Raw genomic sequence first — 18,919 nt, 5'->3', positions numbered from 1 at the left:
CTCCGGCCCCCCCTCCAGTCACCGTGAGGGACGGGGGGATTCCGATGTGTGAGGGGGCGTCCGCGAGGGAGGACGTGATGCGAAGGACGAGGGGTCCCCCCTCCGCACCCAGGAGGCTCTAGGCGCTGCCCCCTGGGGTTTGCGGCCGTCGGAGCACGGGTAGCGCTCTCCCCAGACCGCGTGGGGGGATGAGGGTTCTCAGGACTGCGGGGGCTCCCGGGGGCGGTGCAGGGCTGAGGCTTCCATCCCTCCTCCCCGGCCGGGGGTGCTCTTCTCAGAGCCCGGCAGAGACCCGACTGGAGGGACGAGTGCCCAGGGACCCACGTCCGGGGCGCCGATGAACGCCACGGGTGTCTCAGGGCGGCTTGTTGGGGTTTCCACCTGGGAGGACGTGGGGACGAGCAGAGGACGCCACGGCTGTTCCGCATGGAGTAGCCTGCTTAAGGCTTGTGCATTTTGGGAACTTGCCAGTCTCCCAGCCCTAGGGCACGAGGAGGACACGGCACTGTAATGGTTGTAGGTGGGAGGGAAGGGGCCAGAGAGGGCCGGGGGGCAGGAAGGAAGTAGGTTCGCAGCAGCGCTTTGCACAATCAGGGACATCGTGATCGGCGTTTGCTGTGCCTTGTGCGGGGATGGCAGAGGTTGCTAGCAAGAGGCTAGGAGCTGCTCTGGTCTGTGCTGCACCCTGTGAGGGAGGGGTATGACTGCATCCCGGTTGAGGCTGGGGGCCAGAGAGATGCCAGGGCAGAAGGAGCAGGGTGCCGTACGGACAGAGTCTCCCTGGGGGACACCCGCCCAAGAGGATCTCACCAGGGATCCTGCCCCAGCCCCACGCAGTGTGCTCCTGTACACTGGCTGTGGGGCCAGAGCACAGTCTGCAAAGGCAAGCGCTGTCCCTCTACTGTCCTGCCAAGATGCAGCCCCAGCCCCAGGATGGGAGCAGCGTCCTGTGCTGAGCAAAGTGCTCTGGGGAGCCAAAGCCCTCTCTTCTCTCTGAAGGACCAATTCCAGCCCATCTGCTCCTGTCTGGGTGGGACTCACATTCCTTTTTACTGAGTGGAGTGTCCTTTAAGCATCACGCGGGTTTTTGAGCTCTCCTTTGCAGGCTGTGCCTATTAGCCCTGAACAAGCTGCCCACCCTGGGTGCTGCACAGGCTGAAACCGGACGGCCCTGAGCAGCATCTGGCTGTGCCTGGCCAGGGAGTGGTCACAATACAGAGGGAAGGGAGGGGAACCGGGGATGTAGAATGCGCATTTTCCTTTCTGGCTGTTGTTTGTTTTTCTTGTAAACCAGCAGGAATGCCTGGTGTTGCCCTGTGCCAGGAGTGCATCCCTGCTGGGGATTGTACTGGGGAAGGGAGGTACCTGCAGGTGGGATTCCCTATGGTCACACTCCAGTGACCCTATGTGCAAGGAATATGGTCCCACTTTACAGTATGCATACCAGAGGAGTGCTCTGTCAGAAATCAGCCTTGTTGTGCTGCAGGGTCCTGCCACACACAGGGACAGGGGGATTAGGCAGGTCACTGCATGCCCTGGATGTGCCCCAGGGAGAGAACATGACAGGAAAGGAGGGCACGGAGCAGGAGAAGGAAAGCTCCAAGGGGAACATAGCTCCACATCCCTGTCAGCAGGTCTCTGGGTGACAGGTTATGGACACTTCTCCTCAGGCTAGTGGAGAGATACATGGATGTTTCAAAAGTGACTTGTTCATTGCTTTATTGAGCTCAGGGGAAGCAAAGTGCCCTTTGGAGGGGCAACCACACCTGGGCTGCAGAGATCCTGGAGCACTTGCACAGCCTCCCCACCTCCCTCTGCAGTGCCAGAGGCAGGTGCTGGTCTGAGGAGCCTGCTATATCCAGCAAAATCCCCCACACCCCAGCAGTATGCTCACATTCACCCATTGCAACACGTGTGCTCTGCAGCATTCAGACATGGATCCATGGCCCACGAGAAGGACACAGCCGCCTGACAGCATTTTGGCCATATGCAAGTGTTGGTGAGAGGTACTGTGGGTTCCTTGGACGAGGAGATGGAAGGGTGCAGCTCCCCTGCACAGAGAGCTAGGGAGGAGCAGCCCCTGCAAGGGAGGAGGTGATACGGGACAAGTGATCACATTTGAAAGTCCCTTGTGGCAGGGGCGGAAGGAAGGAGAGCAGGATGAGGCTCCATGTGTCAGACATAGCTCAGCCCAATGACCAGGCACACAAGGTCGAGAAAAGCAGCTCTATCCTGTGGATTCCCAAGGGAATCTGGCCTGGGCAGGTCTGTGCTCCAGGGACTGATGCAGAGGCTGGGACAATTAGTCCCTGCCAGGCAAATCGTGTAGTGCAGAGCTCCAGTGACATGTCCACACTGCACCTGTGCTACTGTAAGCACATCCCTGAACTCCATGAGATGATCCTACTGTCTGGAAGCCAGAAAAGTCACAGGAAGTGACAGCACCCGAAGGGACTCTGGGCTTCCTGAGCAGCGGGTACCAAAGAGGCCAGGCCATGTGCCTGTGCACACTGGCATCCCTTGCCTTCCTGGGGAGCCAGGCTTGGACAGCAACTGTGTCCAGTGAGCCAAGTTTGGCTCCCTCACATTTTCCAGGTGATTTTCTGTGTGCCAGCTTTGGGGAGCAACACAAGCTTAGGCACAAGCAGTGACTTCGGTACCCTGCCCCGTTGCCGTGACAGAAGGCTTAACGGCAGCTCACAGTGCTCATCCCTCCTTTCACACCCAATAGTTTTTTTCATCCTCCCTGTGCCCATCACATGTGCGTGTGTGCCCACCACCTCCACACAAGGTTGGGCTCAACGGAGCACCATGGCAGCGCTGCCAGGCACCTCAGGCACAAGGAACGCTCCCAGCCAGGGGACGCCGAGCCGCCTCCTCCACAGCAGTTTTGTCCCTGCTTTCCGGGAAGCGCGGGTACATGCGGCCCGGCCCCGCACACGTGTACGCCAGAGTCCGCGGGGCGGGCCCGTGGCGCCGCGGGAAAATGCGCGCCTGCCCCGCCCCCAGGGGGCGCTTCCCGCCAGTCCCGCCGCACCGCGGGGCTGGGCCGACCCTCCTCGTCCCCGCCCGCCGCAAGGATGGCGGCGAAGCCCGAGGGCCTGCCCGCCCTCAAGATGGCCGCCCGCGCTCCCGTGGTCGGGCGCCCCCTCAGGCCGGTGCCCGCCTCTCGGCGCGCGGCCGGCGGCGAAAGGGTGCGCTCCCGGCGTGCCGCGCGCGGGTGGTGCGGCGCGGAGGTCGCCGGGAGCTGTAGTGCTGGGCGGGCGGTGGTCACGTGGCGCTCTCGGCAGTGGCCGCGCTGGGAGCAGAGGCGCCAAGATGGCGGCGCGGCGGGGCGGAGCGGTGTCCGCCGCCAACGGGGCCGGGGCCGGTGGTGCTGCCGCCGCTGCCGCTCCGCGGAGCCTGGCGAGCGGCGGAGCCTTGCGCGAGCCGCCTTTCCGGGCCGGCAGCCCCCTGCAGGTAAGGGGCGGCGGGGCTTGGCGGGCCGCGCCGTGACACGTGGAGGCCGGGGCGGCTCCCGTGGCGGCAGCACCACGTGTAGCTGGGAGCGGGCCCGCCGCACCGGCGGCGGGCGCGGGGCGCAGCTCGGGCCGGCGGTGCCCTTGCTGGTCCTGGAGTGGGACGCCCTTTCTATGGGTGGGGGAATGGGGTACCCAGAGCTCTCTCGCCGGGGTGGGGTATCAGCGCGGGGAGGTTATCAGGCTGGGGTGGCTGCACCACGGCCATGGGACCCGGCGGGACGGGCGGCTTGGTGTCTCCCGCGGGAGGTGACATCCCAGCCTCGTGTAGTGGGGGACAGGGGGATGTCGTTCGCGTCATTCCCCCTCGGTCCCTCCATCCGGGCGCCGCACTCTGCCACCTGCGACCGCGGGGAGCTGGGGCTGGCGCGGTTTGGGACACCGACACTGGTCGGTTTCAGTGGCAGGAACTGTGAGTGCAGAACGTGGCTCGGGCCGGGGGAGGTTCCCTGAGCGGTACGGAGAGCTTATCCACGGGAAGCGGGGTTTTGTCCTGTAGCAAGAGGCTCCCGCGCCGGGGCAGGTGTGGGGCGCGGCGCTGCCGCTGTCACCGGCCCCGGTGGGCCCCTGCCGGGGCTGGGCTGGGTGCGAGTACGCTGCTGTCTGGATGGGCAGCACTCAAGGAAGGGACGTGGGGGCACCTGCGTTGTGCATTTGTCGGGAGTTTTCGGGGGAAGCCTTAGGGTTCTGCCTCTACCAGGGTCTTCCTGCGTGGCCGAGGGGCTGCGTGGGAGACCTCCCCCCCATCCCGACCCCCGGCTGGAGGACGCCAGCCCCATCTCGCCCCTCCCCGACGCGAGCAGAGTAGGCTGCGTATGGGGGGAAGAGAGGTGTGTTCCCGCCTGATGTTTTCCGAAAGCAGCAGAGGAATCCACGGAGCATCTTCTGGCTGTGCCGCGCTGTCCGGGCGGAGCCCCCCGGCTTCCCAGGCTCACCCCGCGCCCTTGCCTGCAGCTCCGGCGCTGTAAGAGCAGCCTTGGCAGCCAACCGGGCACCATGGCCGCCCTGTGCTCGGGGCGTAGCCGCAGCACGCCGGGCACACGTGTCACCCGCGGCCTGCGGGGGCCTCCGTTGTCCCTTCCTACGCTTCGGAGCAACGAGCGCAGTGTACCCTGCGCCGGGTGGGTGCCGGAAGAGCTGGTGGTCCTGTGTCCATTACAAGCAGCTAGCTCCAGTTCCAGTACCCCATGTGCCCACAGCCCACTCTTGTAGGCATCGTTCCTTCTCCCCGGCAGTGCTGGTTGCTTGGGGACAACGTGGCCAGAGCCGAAGTCTGTCCTTGAATATTCCCGTGACCCTCCTCTCCGCAGCGCTGCTGTAAAGCAAACACAGGGAGCTGTGAAGGAAAGCCCCCTCCTCTCCGGGCTTGGAGTATCAGGGGTCTCTAGCAGGGAGGAGAGCGGGCAGGGACGCTGGAGCAGGCTGGGCTGGTTCGTACCCCCGCCCCGACGCACAAGCGATGCTCAAGCGATGAGGGCTGCAGGAGGTGCCCGTCCCCAGGTGGATCAAAGGAAGTCCTGGGGGAACACAGCCCAGGCCGGTGACTCACGGCTGTGGGACTCCTTGTTGCAAGGCGCTGAGTCAAGGGAGTCGAGGAAGGCATGGGAGGTTGCCCGGCTTCCCTCCCTCCCTCCCGGGCTGCGGGCAGCAGCCACAGAAAGAGGCTATTTGAGTGGGAGGGTTTTATTTCCCTCCCTAATGTCCAGCTCTGATCACAGCTGGAAACCTCTTATTACAAGCTTTCTTTGGGGAGAGCCAGCCCTGTGGCCAGATGGGCAGGGCTCTGCAGCCCCGCGGTGTCCTCTGGATCCCTTTAGCATCTACAGGCAGGGGTCAGATGGTTCCCGTGTCCCTGGGCTGCTGATGCTCCATCCTGCTGGCTCCTTCGGTGGCCAGGGTGCCTCTGCCTGCCGGTCACCACTGACTCAGGGTTGCACGCCGGGGCTGGGCGTGTGAGCCTGGATGTCCTCCCAGTATCTTTGTGAGGATTGGCCGGGAATCACATCCAGGCTGCGCCTAGAGGGCTGCCAGCAGGCTCTGCGCTGCGCTCTGACCAGCAGCCAGCTCCAGTGAGGGAGGGGACTGGGGATGCTGAGGAGGAAAGCTGCTCTAAAACTGCTCCATAGTCTGATCTGCATGGTGGGGTGGAGTGATGTCCTGATGTCACTTGTGGGCTCCACTTCCAGGCAGAGGGCCCTGAGAGAGGCTGGCCTCGCTACTGAGCCCCAAACCACTGCAGACTCCTGGTCTTTAAGACTGTCATGTCACAGACTGGGGGAATTTGGGATGAGTAGCTTCAGCGCATTTCTGGGGGTGTCCTGGCTTTGATTCCCAGCCTGATCTTGGGGTGCCTGTGTTCTGGGGTTGCACAGGGCTCCTGGCTGTGCTGTGGCCAGTGGTGCCTGCTTTGTATTATTGGAGCAAGTCTCTGAAGAGCACCAGGGACCAGGGGTTTGGGCATGTGGCTTTGGTGCTGTTGTATTTTAGAAATACCTATTTTGTGAAATGCCTGCTATCTCTCTGCTGCAGTTTACTGCTTGCTAGAAGATGATTTCAAAGTATTAGCAGGTTCTCTCTAGGGACAAGATACATTTTGTTCTGCATAGGCTCACACAAGCTGTGGTACCTATGTGAGACACAGGTGAACTGCATCACATGTGCATCCCCCAAGGTTCAGCTGTTTTCTTACGGTGCTGGTTCTGCTCCAAGGGCAGGAAGATGGATCACAGTGTGCTCCCGGATATCTTTGGGAGGGAGGCTTACTCTCCCAGGGCTCTGTCCTTGGTGCCCTTATCTTCCCAGCCTCCATTATCTGTCTGCCTAAGCCCATCTGCAAACAGGAATTCACATCCTGTCTTGTGCCGGTGACACACCTGCACTGCTGCTCTGCTCTGTATGTCCTGTGGCTCTTCTCAACTGGGAGTTGCAGCCCCTGCCCTTGCCCAGCATCTGGCTTTTCCTGGCCATCCTGCAGCATGGCTGTATGGCATGGCACCCTGGAATGCAATGCAAGTACTTTTTTGAAGTTAGTCAGAATTACCCAAGCATCCCTGGAGGTGGCTAGGGGACTGGAAAGGATGTGGGGTGGGAATTTGAAGGAAGAAGAGTAACAAAGCTGTTTTAGTCCTGGATTGCAAGCACAGACCATGTCCTCTTGTAGCCTGTAGCAGAGCTATTTGGGGTAGGGCTCCAGCAGTAGCAGCTGGCTGCACCCCTCTTGCTGACTCCTGCACTTTTGTTATGAATTTCGTAATGGTTTTGGGCTTATCTGAAGCACCAACAGCCAGAGTTGGAGGAGCGCGTGACAGTCCATGAGGTGGCGGGAACTAGTCTGTCCCCTCCCTGTTCTGCATGTGTGGTGTTGGGTAGATCCTGGTGTTTTATCCATTCATCTTTCTCAGTCATGCAGCTGCAGAGTGAATCAGGCAGAAATTTTCAGTGTGGAGGCATCCTGGGTAATTGGAAGGGTCTCAGGCTGAAACCAGCACAGGGGTTGTGCAGTGGACTCTCCTGAAAGCAAGGGGGAAGGTCCCCTGTGCCACCTTCTGACCTGCAGCTGCGTCCCCTGCATGTTCAGGGTGCTGGGGGTGCCCAGACGCTGTTTGCAGTACAGGTTGTTGGTAGCCCATGTCTGCTGCAAGGAAATCAGTGCTGGTAGTGGGGCTGTGCAAAGTGTTTACCTGGCTCCCCATGCTCCTCGGCAGTGCTTTTCCCTCGAGGAGGATGACCTGAACTTAACATCGTTGGATGCAGAAACCATCTTAGAAGCTGAAGAGATCCTGGGGACAATGCAGAACTATCTCGACTCCTCTGTGATCTCCATCATTGAGGATTTTTCTCTGAGCGAGGTGGGAGCTCACACACAGATGTGGGATGTGGCAGCTGGGCTGGCCTTGGCTGTGGTATGGGGGGGTGGGGTGGTGGCAGTGTCCTCCATGTCCAGGTCTTGTGACTGTCCCATCACCCTCTGAGACCATCCCTACCTTTGCAGCAGAGCAAGGCCTGCCTGGATGCACAGAACGAGCTGTCCCTGCTGACTGCCATCACAGAGATCCTGGACAGCACAGATGATGAGACCCTGTCCCCCTTTGACACCATCATGGATGCAGAACTGCTAACCTCACCTCGTGAGCGGGAAAATCCCTCGGTAAGTTGGAGGGCAGATGCAGCCTGACCCCAGAGCCCCTGGGAAGATGCTCAGCCAGGGCTCTGCTAGGTCCTAGTATGAGGGTGCTCTGAAGTAGTAGGACCCTGGTCCCCAGTACTCTGAGATGTACTCTCATGACGGTTCCAATATGAGAGAAGTGCTCTGGAGGGCCACGCCTTCACCTTGGGTCTTTATATAGAGCCAGAGATGTGCCAGAGGCTTTGGGGAGCAGCATGTCCCCAGTGGGAGCTGTGTGCAGTGTGGGTGAAACAGGGCCGTTTGCTCTTGGGCTTTGTGGGGTGAAGTGCATGGGCACTGTGGAGCTGGGGGAGGCCCAGCAGCATAGATCTGCCACGGTCTCATCTTCTGTTCATCTTTCCAGTTTCAGAAGTTTCTCACCTTATCTCGCCCATTGCTGGAGTGCGAGAGTCCTACACTGGAACAGCCTAAGGCTCTCAGGCCTGTCAGCAGCAGCAGCAGTGTCTCTGTGGTTGGGAAGGTGAGCAGCTGAGTAGGGGAAGCTGAAGCAGCAGTGTTGGGGTGGTGCTGGGATAACTGTCCCTGATGCAGCCCCCAGCCCCAGGCTTCCCGCCTGGCACAAGCATCCTTTCTCAGAAGCGATGCTTTTGCAAGGCATCAGTGGTAGTGGGAGAAGGGTCTGCCTCAGGGGGTGGGTGCCACAGACTGGGGATCTCTCATAGGAGCATTAAATTTCCAGCTCTACTGTGTTTTAGTGGGCAGGTCAAATGTGTGCCAGCCTTTTTTGTCTGCTGTGGGGCTTTGCTGTAGAGTTGCAGCAGACCCAGTTTGCTGTCCTGGGGAAGTGCTGCTAAAAGCCCAGGAACTGATGTTTGCTGTGGTCCCCCTTCCCAGATTGACACAGATGTGGCCTGGGACCGTGCTGCTCATGGCCTCGAGGACCCAGTGCTGCCAAAGAAGCAAGTCTGCAGCACCCCGAGGGTGGAGCGGAAGGCAGGCTGGCACCGAGTCCGAGAGCAGCCCCTGCCACAGCGCAGTGATGGGGAGGAAGAAGAGGAGGAGGCTGCCTTGGGCCTGGAGCTAGACAGCAGCATGGGGGCTGTGGATTTCTGTGTGAGTGAGGCTGGGGCAGTGCTGGAGGAGCATGAAGACCCCTGCATCATCAATACAGGTGATGTATCCCTGAGTGAGCTGGTGAAGTCCATGCACCCCTACTGCCTGCCCACCTTTACTGTGTGCCTGGACCCTGACACTGAGCCTGTGGCCAAAGAACTTCTGAGCAGTCCTGTCTTGCTCGAAATTGTGCCTCGAGAGGGAGAGAGTGTGGAGATCCCTGTGGTCCTGCAGCCCTTGACTCCCAGCTCCTCTGACCTGGAGCCCCAGCTCCTGGGAGTAGAGGAGAGTACCAGGGAGTCAATCCCAGAAGATCGAGGGGAGCTGCCAGGAGCTCCAAACCAGAAAAATCGGGTGGAAGAGGAGGAGAAAAAACTGCCTGGGAAGGAGCCTTCATGCACTGTCCCAGAGGCCACCTCCCCACTGGAGACAGCGGCACCTGGAGCCTCAGGTCCCAATGTCAGCGCCTGGCACAGTACAGAGGCCCCTGCAGATGGAAAACGTCAAGGCTCTGAGAAGGGACGGGGCCGTGAGAGAGCAAGGAAGAGTAGGAAAAAGAAAACAGAGGAGGGCCAAAGCAAGCAGGCCAGGCCTGGCAGGGACTGCGTAGCCCACCGGCTCCGTTCCACTGGCTCTGGACAGCCCCATGTCCAGCCAGCCATCAGCCGGCAGCGGGCAGAGTGTCCCTCTGTTCAGGTCTCAGACTTCTTGGCTCAACAGCTGGAACGAGCCCGGAAGGAGGGGCAGATGGAGCTGCATGCTGAGCGGGCACCGTGCCCCCGGGGCAGGCCTCGGAGCACAGCAGGGGCCTTCCTGCCCAAGAAAGTGAAGCAGGAGCTGCAGAAGGAGCCAGCACCAGAAACAGTCAGTGTGGCCCTGGAGAAGATCAAGACTCTGGCACCCCTGGAGAAGACTGCACGAAGCGTGGAAGGGCAGCCAGCAGCTGCATGTCCCAGCCTGACAGACCAGGCTGGGGACCAGGGAGATGCTCAGCCATCCGCCAAACAGAGCAGTGGGGTCTCGGAGGCTGCCTCTCATCTCCCAGAGCAAGGTGTTGGGCTGGAGCCTACCCAGAGCCTGTCAGCAACAGAGCCTAGTGAGGGCCTGCCTAAGGAAGCCAAGCCCAAGGCCCTGAGCCTGCGTGAGTACCGCATCCGCATGCTGCACCGTCAGCTCAGCACGGGTGGCAGCCAGGAAGGCAAGAAGCAAGTGGCCAGCAAGTGGCCCAGTGTCCCCGAGCCTCCGACAGAGCTGGCAGAGATCCCCTGCCTGGTGTCACCCATGCGCTCTGCCACCGAGGCAGACGGTGCTCAGAAGGGACTAGACAAACCCACCAGCCCTGCTGCTGTCCCTTCTCCTGCCACCAAAACTCCCACTGCTCTGACTTCAGCCCCAGCACCTGCCACAGCTCCGCCACCCCCATCAACACCAATGCCTTTTGTTGCACCAAACGTGCCCCCAGCTGCTGGGGTGGCCCCCACTGGGATGCCGCCTGCCTCTGCCGGTGCTTATGCCCTTTACCCACCAGTGCCTTCCTGGCCCTGCTTCAGCCCGCAGCCCATGGGTTGCCATGGTTTGCCCCCACCACCCAGTGCCAGCTCCTCCAGTACTTTTCACATGGTGCCTGGCCTCCCGCCTCCAGCCATGGCCTGGCCCCCTCCACCTGTGCCACCCCCGCCTCCATTTGGCCCAGGTGCCCCCTATGCCCCAGTTGGGTGGGCACCACCATCCTACTGGCCAGGAATCCCTGTACCGCCTCCGGTGCCTTCCCTTGCGTACAGGGACCCTGGAGCAGCAGTGCAGGCCGTCCCCACCTTCCCAGCTGGCAGCCACCCTGGCACAGCCCTTCTGCATGGGCAGCCTCCTGCCACCCCTATGCTCAGCTGCCCAGAGCCACCAGCCTTCCCTGCCCAGTCACCTGCTGGCCCGACCAGCGAGATGGGGGCTGCAGGTGGCCCAGCCAGGCCCGTGACTGGCAGGGTGTCAGGCCCCAGGAGGCAGGCACGGCTGGCAGGAGAGAGCTCTCTACCCAAGGCCCCTCTGGCTCCAGCCCCAGCCCAGCCCCTGCCAGCCCCCTCAGCTGCCACTGCCCAGCCCAGCAGGATCCCTCCTGCAGTTCCAGTCCCCCAGGCTGTCCCCACCCAGCCTCTGGAGGAGCCCCAAACTGCAGTGCCCAACCAGCTCCTAAAGGCCCCCACAGCTGCCATCTGCTGCCCAGAAGAGGTGTCTCCCATCCCTGTTGGGGAGTCCCCTGGCACCCATGCCATGGAGAAGGCTGTAGGGCCAGGCAAGGAGGCAGTGGAGAAAGCCCTGTTGGAGCCCAAGGCAGCTGCTGGGCAAGAGTTGCCTGGCCAAAAATCCACCTCCCAGGCTGTGGCACTACCACGGAAAGCAGGTCGAGAGAGCAGCCTTCCTACCAAGGCACCCACTGTGCAGCCATGGAGGCACCAGCCACTCCTCAGCCCAGCCCAGCCCAGTGATGGCAGCAAGGACATTGTGCAAGCCTTCATCAGCGAGATCGGTGAGTGGGAGAGCTGCAGGATGCTGGGTTGAGTGTCAGAGGCTGCAGTGCTGCTGGCAACCTGGGTAGCAGGACTGGTTGCTGGCACTTCTGGGGGTGAGGGTGGCAAAGCTATGCCCACAGGCTTGCAGTCTCTTCCCAGTGCTCTGCTAGGATGTCGTCTACAACAGATGGTCTGGGTTGGCTGTCCTGAAACTACTCCCTTCTGGAACTGGAGCTGGGTGCTCCTGTCCTTGCTGTGGGAGACACAGAGCTGCTGCAGGCTGTTATTGCTTTTCCTCCCCAGTGCTTGCCCTACCATCCAAGGGAGGCTGATGCAGGGGGAGAACGGGGTTGGGGTGCATCACTGCAGTGCTGGGAGAATTGTAGCTGATCTGACTTGTTGCGCTTTCTCCCTGGTCCAGGGATTGAAGCCACCGACCTGTCCAGCCTGCTGGAGCAGTTTGAGAAGTCTGAAGGTGCGGATCTGGCATTCCATCACCTGCAGGACTCCCTCCATGCCATCCCGGCCTCCCTGGACTGTCTATGCTCCCTGTGTCAGGGTGGTAGTGGGAGGGCTGCGATGCTGCTGCGGGTGGGCTCCTGTTATCCTGCCCAGGTGTTTTGTCCTGGGGCTGTCTTTGCCTCTATTTCCTTGGCCTGTGGAAACACACCTGGGGGTCCCCATGGCAACCAAAGGGGTGGGGAGGAGTCTGTGAAGGAAAAAAGGATGTTCAGCTCCTATCTCCAGGGAGCTGGGTTTCAGGTGCTGTGAACCCTCTTCCAAGCTGTTCCTGGGGTGCTTTGTGGACCCTGTTCTTCAACCCCACTTGTTGCCACTCTCACCTAGCTGTTCTCTTTTCAGCCAAGAAGGAGGAAATTGCACACCCCCCTGAGGAAGGACTGCTGACAGAGAGTTCTGGGTGAGTATCAAGAACTTGGCAGCTGATGCTCAGCGTGGAGCCCAGCAGAGCAAGGGCACAGGGCAGCTTTCAGTCCTGGCAGGGTGTGAAGTGTGCTGGGGCTGTGTCCATTGGTCCAGGAGGGGCTGCGCTTGTTGCTGGACTGGGACAGAGCTGGAACTGAGGGAGAAAAATAGGGAGAAGCAGTGATGGGCTTGACCAGGCTGTGCAAGTTTTATCCGTGCAGCTTTCTTGGATCTTCTGTCCTCATGAACTGGCCAGTGGGGCAGATTGACTGGGTACCCCAGGTGTGGGGAGTGAGGCTAGGCTTTGTCTGCTGTGTTTGACAAAGCTCCTTTCCCATTCTCAGGCCTGAGATCCAGCAGGATGCACCAACCCAGCAGGACAGGAAGCCCCCAGATGGCCTGCAGGCCTCTGAGCTGGCCAATGTAGCAGGTAATATATACTTGGGGTGAGGGAAGGTAGTCTGCCATGTTGTGGCAGGGCTGTTGTGTGTTTGGGGGGACACCTTGAGGAGGGAGGGGGGTCGGGACATGAGGGAGCCACAGCTGGGTGGATTGTAGCAAAGGGCTGCTCATGTAAGTGTTCTGGTGCTCTCCCAGGCCTCACGCCCCCAGCGACACCTCCTCACCAGCTCTGGAAGCCTTTGCCTGTTGTCTCACTTCTGGCCAAGACCAAGTCACCTGGGTCCATGCCCCAGGAAGGCCTCCAGAAGACGACCAAGCTGATGACAGCCAAGTCACTGCTCCCAAATAAGATCCAAGTGAAGAGCATGGTGCCAGCCCCTGCCGGCACAGCCCCCAGCCACGTTTGCTCAGGAGACCATGACTACTGCATCCTGGGTACACCACGGCCCGAGAGCAGCAATATCCCTGGCACGCAGCCCCCTGCCAAAAGTGGCTCCCGCTGGAATGTCAAACACCACCGGGACATCACTATCAAACCCATCTCCTCCTTAACTAAACGGACGCTGGACCAACCTGAGCCCACCCCACCGGCCCCTAACACCACCATGGGGCACAGCCAGGAGCCCCTGGGGATGGCCTGCCTAGCTCCTTTGGATTATCGGACTACCATCCCCAACAAGGCCACCACTGGGTGCAGCAGTCCCCCCACCTCAGTGCTCCTGTCTCCAGCTGCATCCCCCTGCCGGGACCAGGAGGTGCGGATTCCCAGTGCCCAGCCCAGCCATGCTGCTGCCAAGAGGTCCCTGCGCTGCTACCGGAGACCCCAGGACTCACCCTCTACTGACAGCTGGAGGGCTGGCCGGAGCCGTGCCAGCCGTTCTTTCAGCTCCAGTTCAGATGGAGCTAGTGAGTCCTCGTCTTCATCTTCATCCTCGTCCTCCCGATCCCGGTCACGGTCACTCTCCCCACCCCCCAAGCGGTGGCGAAGGTAAGCAGTGCACTGTTGCTTGCTCTTGGGGCACTTGTCTAGTGGCTGGTCTTTTGCAAGTGCCTAGACAAATCTTTGTGGTCCTACTAGATGTCTGGATTTGATCTTTTTGTCCTTGCGGCCCTTCTGAAGAGATGTTTGGCTCATAGAGGGTGGGGGACCTGCAGCAACACGCTGCCCATCCATTTCTGGCTGCAGCCCTCATCTGGGCCCATGTGCCTGCAAAGCCACCACTGAGCCAGCCTTCCTTACTAAGCCTTCTGGAACACCCAATCCATGTTACAAGTCCTTGCCTGCATCTTTGGTTCTGGGTGCTTTTTCTGGAGTAGTATGGTAGGTGTTCATATTTGTGCTGCTGTGGGGTTGCTACAGCCCTTGGTGTTGAAACGAGAGGAGCCACAGTGGAGCACTCCAGGGAGATGCTGGAGGCAAGCAGGGAAAAACCTGTCTGGCTTGGGTGCCTTGGGGGCTCCCTGTTCTCTGTATGCAGGTGGCTGTGTAGGAAAGTGGGGCACCTTGGTCTCTGTGGGATGCATTTCTTTCAGAGTCCTTGTGCATTTGAGTGATGTGCAGCCTGTCTCAGCTGGGCTGGGAGGCACTGGAGCTGTTGAAGGGGTTCTCTTTCTGTCCTTCTCTTGGTGTTCAGCCAGTTCTGGAGATGTCCCTGGGCATGAGGGGCTTGTCCAACCAAGACCCCTTCATTGATGGCCAGTAAATGCAGAAGCTGGAGCTGGAAAGGGCAGGTAGAAAAGTGCAATGTTCCATGGATGAGCAGCTTGGGGATTGTCAAGCAGTATGTCTGGCTTGGCTTTCCAGCAAGTCAGTTGGCCTTGTGCTGGAAGATGCCCCCATGTACTGTCCCACCCTGACTTGCTGTCCTCCAGGAGAATATGTAGCAGAGGCAGGCAGCATATGCCCTGCCAGGCCTGCTTTTGCCCATGGCAGGGAACACCTCTGGCCAGCATGTCTGGAGGGGGACTGTGCTTCTGGCTGGAGGCAGCACAACTTAATCCCTGAGGTGTTTTGGTCCTACTGTCCTTAAGCTTTCCCTGGCCCTGCTGGAGAAGCTCTTGCAGTCTCTGTTCACAAGGCTATTGAGCACAACATGGATATAGTGTTGTCCTGTGCATCGTGTGGAGCTCAGCACAGAAATCCAGCCCTTTCTGGGCTCTCCCAGGCACAGCCCTGTGCTTCACAGTTCCCCCATGATTATTTCTTGCTCTTCAGAAACTACCTGTGAACCTGCTTCCTTTTCTCTGTGGCATTGGTAGCCAAATGGGGGCAGCATTTCTATAGTGTTGTTATTGCCCTGGCAATCTTGGGCAGAGGCTTCCCCACAATGGGGTCCCGTCTGAGTGGGATGCTAGATACCATGGGGACAGTGGAGATCTTTTTCTACTTTGGAGCCTCATGATGCTGGACAAAGGGAGGGCTCAGCTATATTTCTCCTTCCCCCAGGTACCGCTCAAGATGTTCCCACAGCTCCTCCTCTCACTCCAGCTGTGGGTCATGTGGCAGGTCCCGGGACAGGTCCTCATCCTCATCATCAACATCCTCCTACTCATCCAGGTCCACATCCCGCAGCCAGTCCCGCTCCCCCTCACCCCGCAGGAGGAGTAACAGGTGGAGAAGGTGAGCTTGGCCATGCTGCAGGGGTGTGAGCATTCCCCAGCCCATCTCCCAGCCTCCTGTGGAGGAGGGATGGACCCACTCCTTCAAGATCTCCCTTGTGTTTGGAATCACTCTTCTGACACCCCCATGATTCCATGATTCACGTGTCTGGTTTCTGCCCTGACAGATACAGTTATGATGCACAGGACCACTACCAAAGGCAGAGGATCCTCCAGAAGGAACGTGCAATAGTGAGTGATGGAGGGCTGGGAATCTTGGGCTGGAAATTTGGTGGTCCACAGCCCCTCTGTCACTTCAGAAAGCCACAGGGGGGGTGTAGTCTTGCCAGCAGCATTGCTGGGAGGCCCTGACCAGGGCACAGTGTGGTGGGAGGCCATGAAGGGAGGGTGCTTTGTGCAAGAGGTCCTGCTGATGGATGGGGCATCCCTGCCTGCAGGAGGAGAGGCGAGTTGTGTTTATCGGCAAGATCCCCAGCAGGATGACACGGTCGGAGCTGCGGCACCGCTTCTCTGTATTTGGGGACATTGAGGAGTGTACCTTGCATTTCCGCTCCGAGGGGTAAGAGCTGTGGGAAGATGGGTCAGTCCCTTCCCAGGAATGACTTCTCTTGGCCCTTTTCCCATTACTCAAGGGGACAAGCATAACTGTTGCTGCTGATCTCCTCCAATATCAGGGATAACTATGGCTTTGTCACCTACCGCTATGCTGAGGAAGCCTTTGCCGCCATTGAGAGTGGACACAAGCTGCGGCGCCCAGACGAGCAGCCCTTCGACTTGTGCTTTGGTGGCCGCAGGCAGTTCTGCAGGAGGAATTACGCTGACTTGGGTGAGTTGTGCAACCTCCAAGTTGGAGATTGGCTTCCCTGGGTCCTTCTTTCCAGAGGCATAGGAGTCCCTGTCCTTGGGGTCAGTCAGGTTTGGCAGCAGAGTCACATCCAGGAACGCTTCTGCCCTGAAGGGAGGTTCCCTGTCTCTCCAGCACTGTGTTGGAGGCCAGTCCAACTCTGGGTCTAGAGGCTGGCAGGCGAAACAAGAAGTTTGCTGTGGAAATGACTAGAACTGTGCCAGTGTTTCTGTGGGCTCAAGACAGCCTCTCCCCATCTCTTCTAGATTCAAACCGGGAGGATTTTGACCCAGCTCCAGTCAAGAGCAAGTTTGACTCCCTGGACTTCGACACTCTGCTGCAGCAGGCACAGCGCAGCCTGCGGAGGTAGCGGCAGGCAAGGCGGAGCACCCGCCCCCACTTTTATACTCAAATACAAAAGGCAAAAAAAGTATGGAGAGAGAGGTGAGGTTTTTAATAAAATGAAAAAGGAAAAAAATTTGTTTTATAACCAATATTTAAGGAGGATGGGTCATTGGCCTTCAACTGGAGCAGTCCAGGCAAGTGGCAGCCCTGGGCTTGCCCCAGACGTATAATAAATGCGGATGCCCAAACAGCAGCACTGCCTTGTTTCCTCCTTTGCGTGGGCTATTCCTAGGTGTTGGCTGAGGCTGTGCCCTCCTCAAGGCCCCAGGGACTCTGCCTGTGGTGCAGCCCTATGAAATATTGCACAGATCATGGACTGGACACCGGAGTGGGATGTCTGGGGAGAGTGGGACAGGACTGAGGTCACCAACCATGTGACTGTCACTGTGGCAGCCTGCAGTGGCTTGGCACAGGGTGAATGCCTCTCTGAGGACCCCTGTGACCGTCTCTTGGGCTCTGCTGGTTGCAGGACTTGGTGCCCCGAGGCTCCCAGCCGTTTTGGGGCCACTTGCACCTCTCGCAGTGGCCACGGCGGGGCAGTGCAAGATCCTCCACCACCGCTCCCGGCAGTGGGCTGGGAACGGGCTATAGCTCCTGGCCAGAGCTCGGGCCGGGCTCTGCTCGCTCCGAGCCCACTGCCCTGTGTGCCTGTCCCTTTCGAGCCTGCTCCTTGGTATGGCTCCGCCTTGCAGGAAGGAGAGGAGTGACATCTTATCTCTGGGTTTCCCCCGAGGGAGAAGTGTTTGTGTGACTGTAGAGAAGTTACAGCTGTCTGCAGTGGGATGGTGCTTGGCAGGAAAGGATAGCCAGTGGCAGGGAGGGATGGATGATGCCTGTCTAGGCCCTCTCAGTGCATTTCAGCTCATGGAGAAGAGGAGTGATTGCAGGCAGCCCCCAAGGGAGTGTGCTTGGGCCTGCTGCCAAGCATCTTTCCTGCTCTTGTGCTGGCAGTCAGAGCAAAGCCCTGCCTTGGACTGCTCCTGGGCTGCTACAAGCTTGGGGGTCCCTTGCAGGTGGCAGTGCTGACTGGGAACCCCAAGATGGCATTGAGCACCCTTGCTTCAGGACTGGGACAGGCTTGGAGCGGGATGCAGTGGAGCCTGTTTGAGCCTTCTCTTGGCACATTCTGGGTTAGGGAAGCCTGCAGCTGCCCAGCTGGGCAGTGCAGAGCTGGGAGGGTGTGGAGGGAAGCAATGGGCAGGGGATGGACTCCATTTCACTCCCAGGGTTTTTCATGGTGTTTGGGGTGGGAGGGGGCTGGTCAAAGTCCCTTCAGATCCCTTCCTTGGTGGAGGCAGCACCCACTCCAATAGTGTGAGAGCAGGGAGGGGAATAGGGGCAATAAACCCAGCATGGGGGGCGGTTCAGGCAAGTTGATGCTGATGTTGCCACTTGGAGCGTGTCCAAGGCTTTGAGGTAGATGTGGCTGTGCCTTGGGTGTATTGCAGCACTCTTATGGTCTGGCACTGTGGCTGGAGCCCACCTTTTCCCTCGCTGCTCCCCTAGATGGAGTGAGGTGCTCCTGCCAGCGCAGCACTGGGTTGACTTGTGCTGCCCCACTGCTCAGCCCAGGGAGGCCTCTGCAGTACCCAGGGATGTGGGGTACAGTAAGGCTGCCTGCAGGTGGGTCCTGAGTGAACACCCAGCCTGTCCTCTCCTGCCTGGCCCTGGACTTTACACAAGGGAGGATCTAAGGAGGCAGCTGCAGGCAAGGGTGTGAGCTGGATAGGTGGAGGGAGGCAGGGGGCTGTTAATCAGTAATGCAGTTATTCCAGGGACACTGAAGAAGAAGGTGACAGACGGAGCCCAGTGGAGTCTTGTGGGGAGGATGTGTGTCTCTTTCTGTGAGTTCATACAAAGCACTGTGGCTGCAGCACACCTGCAGGCCCTCTCCTGCCCAGAGCTGCTGGGCCAATGGTGGTGCTGGCCAGCATCTCCCTGGTCTCAGAGCTGCCACAGCAGTACTGAGGGAATGTGGATCCAAGCAAATTTTACAGGGAGAGCGTCTGTTAAACCAGCTGTGAAAATGCTCTCCAGCTGTTGGGTAATTCAGGCCTGAGGAAAGACCTGTATCCCTTAGAGTTTGGCTTGTTTCTACAAACGCTTTAGGTGATCTGAAAGTTGCTTTACAGCCTTTCCTTAAAACTGGTGGAGCTGAAGAAGCAGGCAGGATTGGACAGTGTTATAGGCAAGGTGAAGTTTGGCACAGGGCATGTCTGCTGTCAGCAACTCCAGGAACCCCGAGCACCTTAGGTGCATGGATTTGGGCAGCCCTGTGAGCATGGCATCACCCCAAATATGTGTGCTGCTGACTGTTGTGTTAACAAGGCTGTGTCCTTGTGTTCCTACGGCTGGGCTGCACATGGTCCTCTTTCCTCCCACTGCTCCTGCGGGTGAGGAAAGGCAGGGGGTGTGAAATCATTTGTGTTGCCAAAAGAATTAACACCCTGCTGTTGTGCCCTAT

General features: G+C 59.3%; 1 protein-coding gene across 4 annotated transcripts in view; it reads left to right on the top strand.

Annotated features, from left to right (window-relative positions):
• Window positions 1-16,648, top strand: part of PPRC1 (PPARG related coactivator 1) — a 19,385-nt gene extending 2,737 nt beyond the window's left edge. Inside the window, exons 1-14 of one of the 4 annotated variants that reach the window (XM_033515518.1) lie at window positions 3,376-3,459; window positions 7,223-7,366; window positions 7,510-7,665; window positions 8,048-8,164; window positions 8,539-11,278; window positions 11,683-11,736; window positions 12,123-12,180; window positions 12,530-12,615; window positions 12,783-13,575; window positions 15,034-15,207; window positions 15,374-15,437; window positions 15,644-15,765; window positions 15,881-16,032; window positions 16,317-16,648. In XM_033515518.1, the coding sequence (XP_033371409.1) occupies window positions 7,307-7,366; window positions 7,510-7,665; window positions 8,048-8,164; window positions 8,539-11,278; window positions 11,683-11,736; window positions 12,123-12,180; window positions 12,530-12,615; window positions 12,783-13,575; window positions 15,034-15,207; window positions 15,374-15,437; window positions 15,644-15,765; window positions 15,881-16,032; window positions 16,317-16,420 (4,680 nt within the window). In that variant the 5' untranslated portion in view covers window positions 3,376-3,459; window positions 7,223-7,306 and the 3' untranslated portion in view covers window positions 16,421-16,648. Of the gene's footprint in view, window positions 1-3,375; window positions 3,460-3,727; window positions 7,367-7,509; window positions 7,666-8,047; window positions 8,165-8,538; window positions 11,279-11,682; window positions 11,737-12,122; window positions 12,181-12,529; window positions 12,616-12,782; window positions 13,576-15,033; window positions 15,208-15,373; window positions 15,438-15,643; window positions 15,766-15,880; window positions 16,033-16,316 lie in introns of those variants that run through there. The other 3 variants (XM_033515519.1, XM_015632931.3, XM_015632930.3) reach the window with 3 other exon arrangements.
• The last annotated feature ends 2,271 nt before the right edge of the window (window positions 16,649-18,919 follow it).

This window comes from Parus major, chromosome 6 (genome assembly GCF_001522545.3).
Source record: "Parus major isolate Abel chromosome 6, Parus_major1.1, whole genome shotgun sequence".
Lineage (NCBI taxonomy): Eukaryota > Metazoa > Chordata > Aves > Passeriformes > Paridae > Parus > Parus major.
The sequence above is the reverse complement of the archived record's forward strand: the minus strand, read 5'-3'. Positions and strand labels throughout refer to the sequence as shown.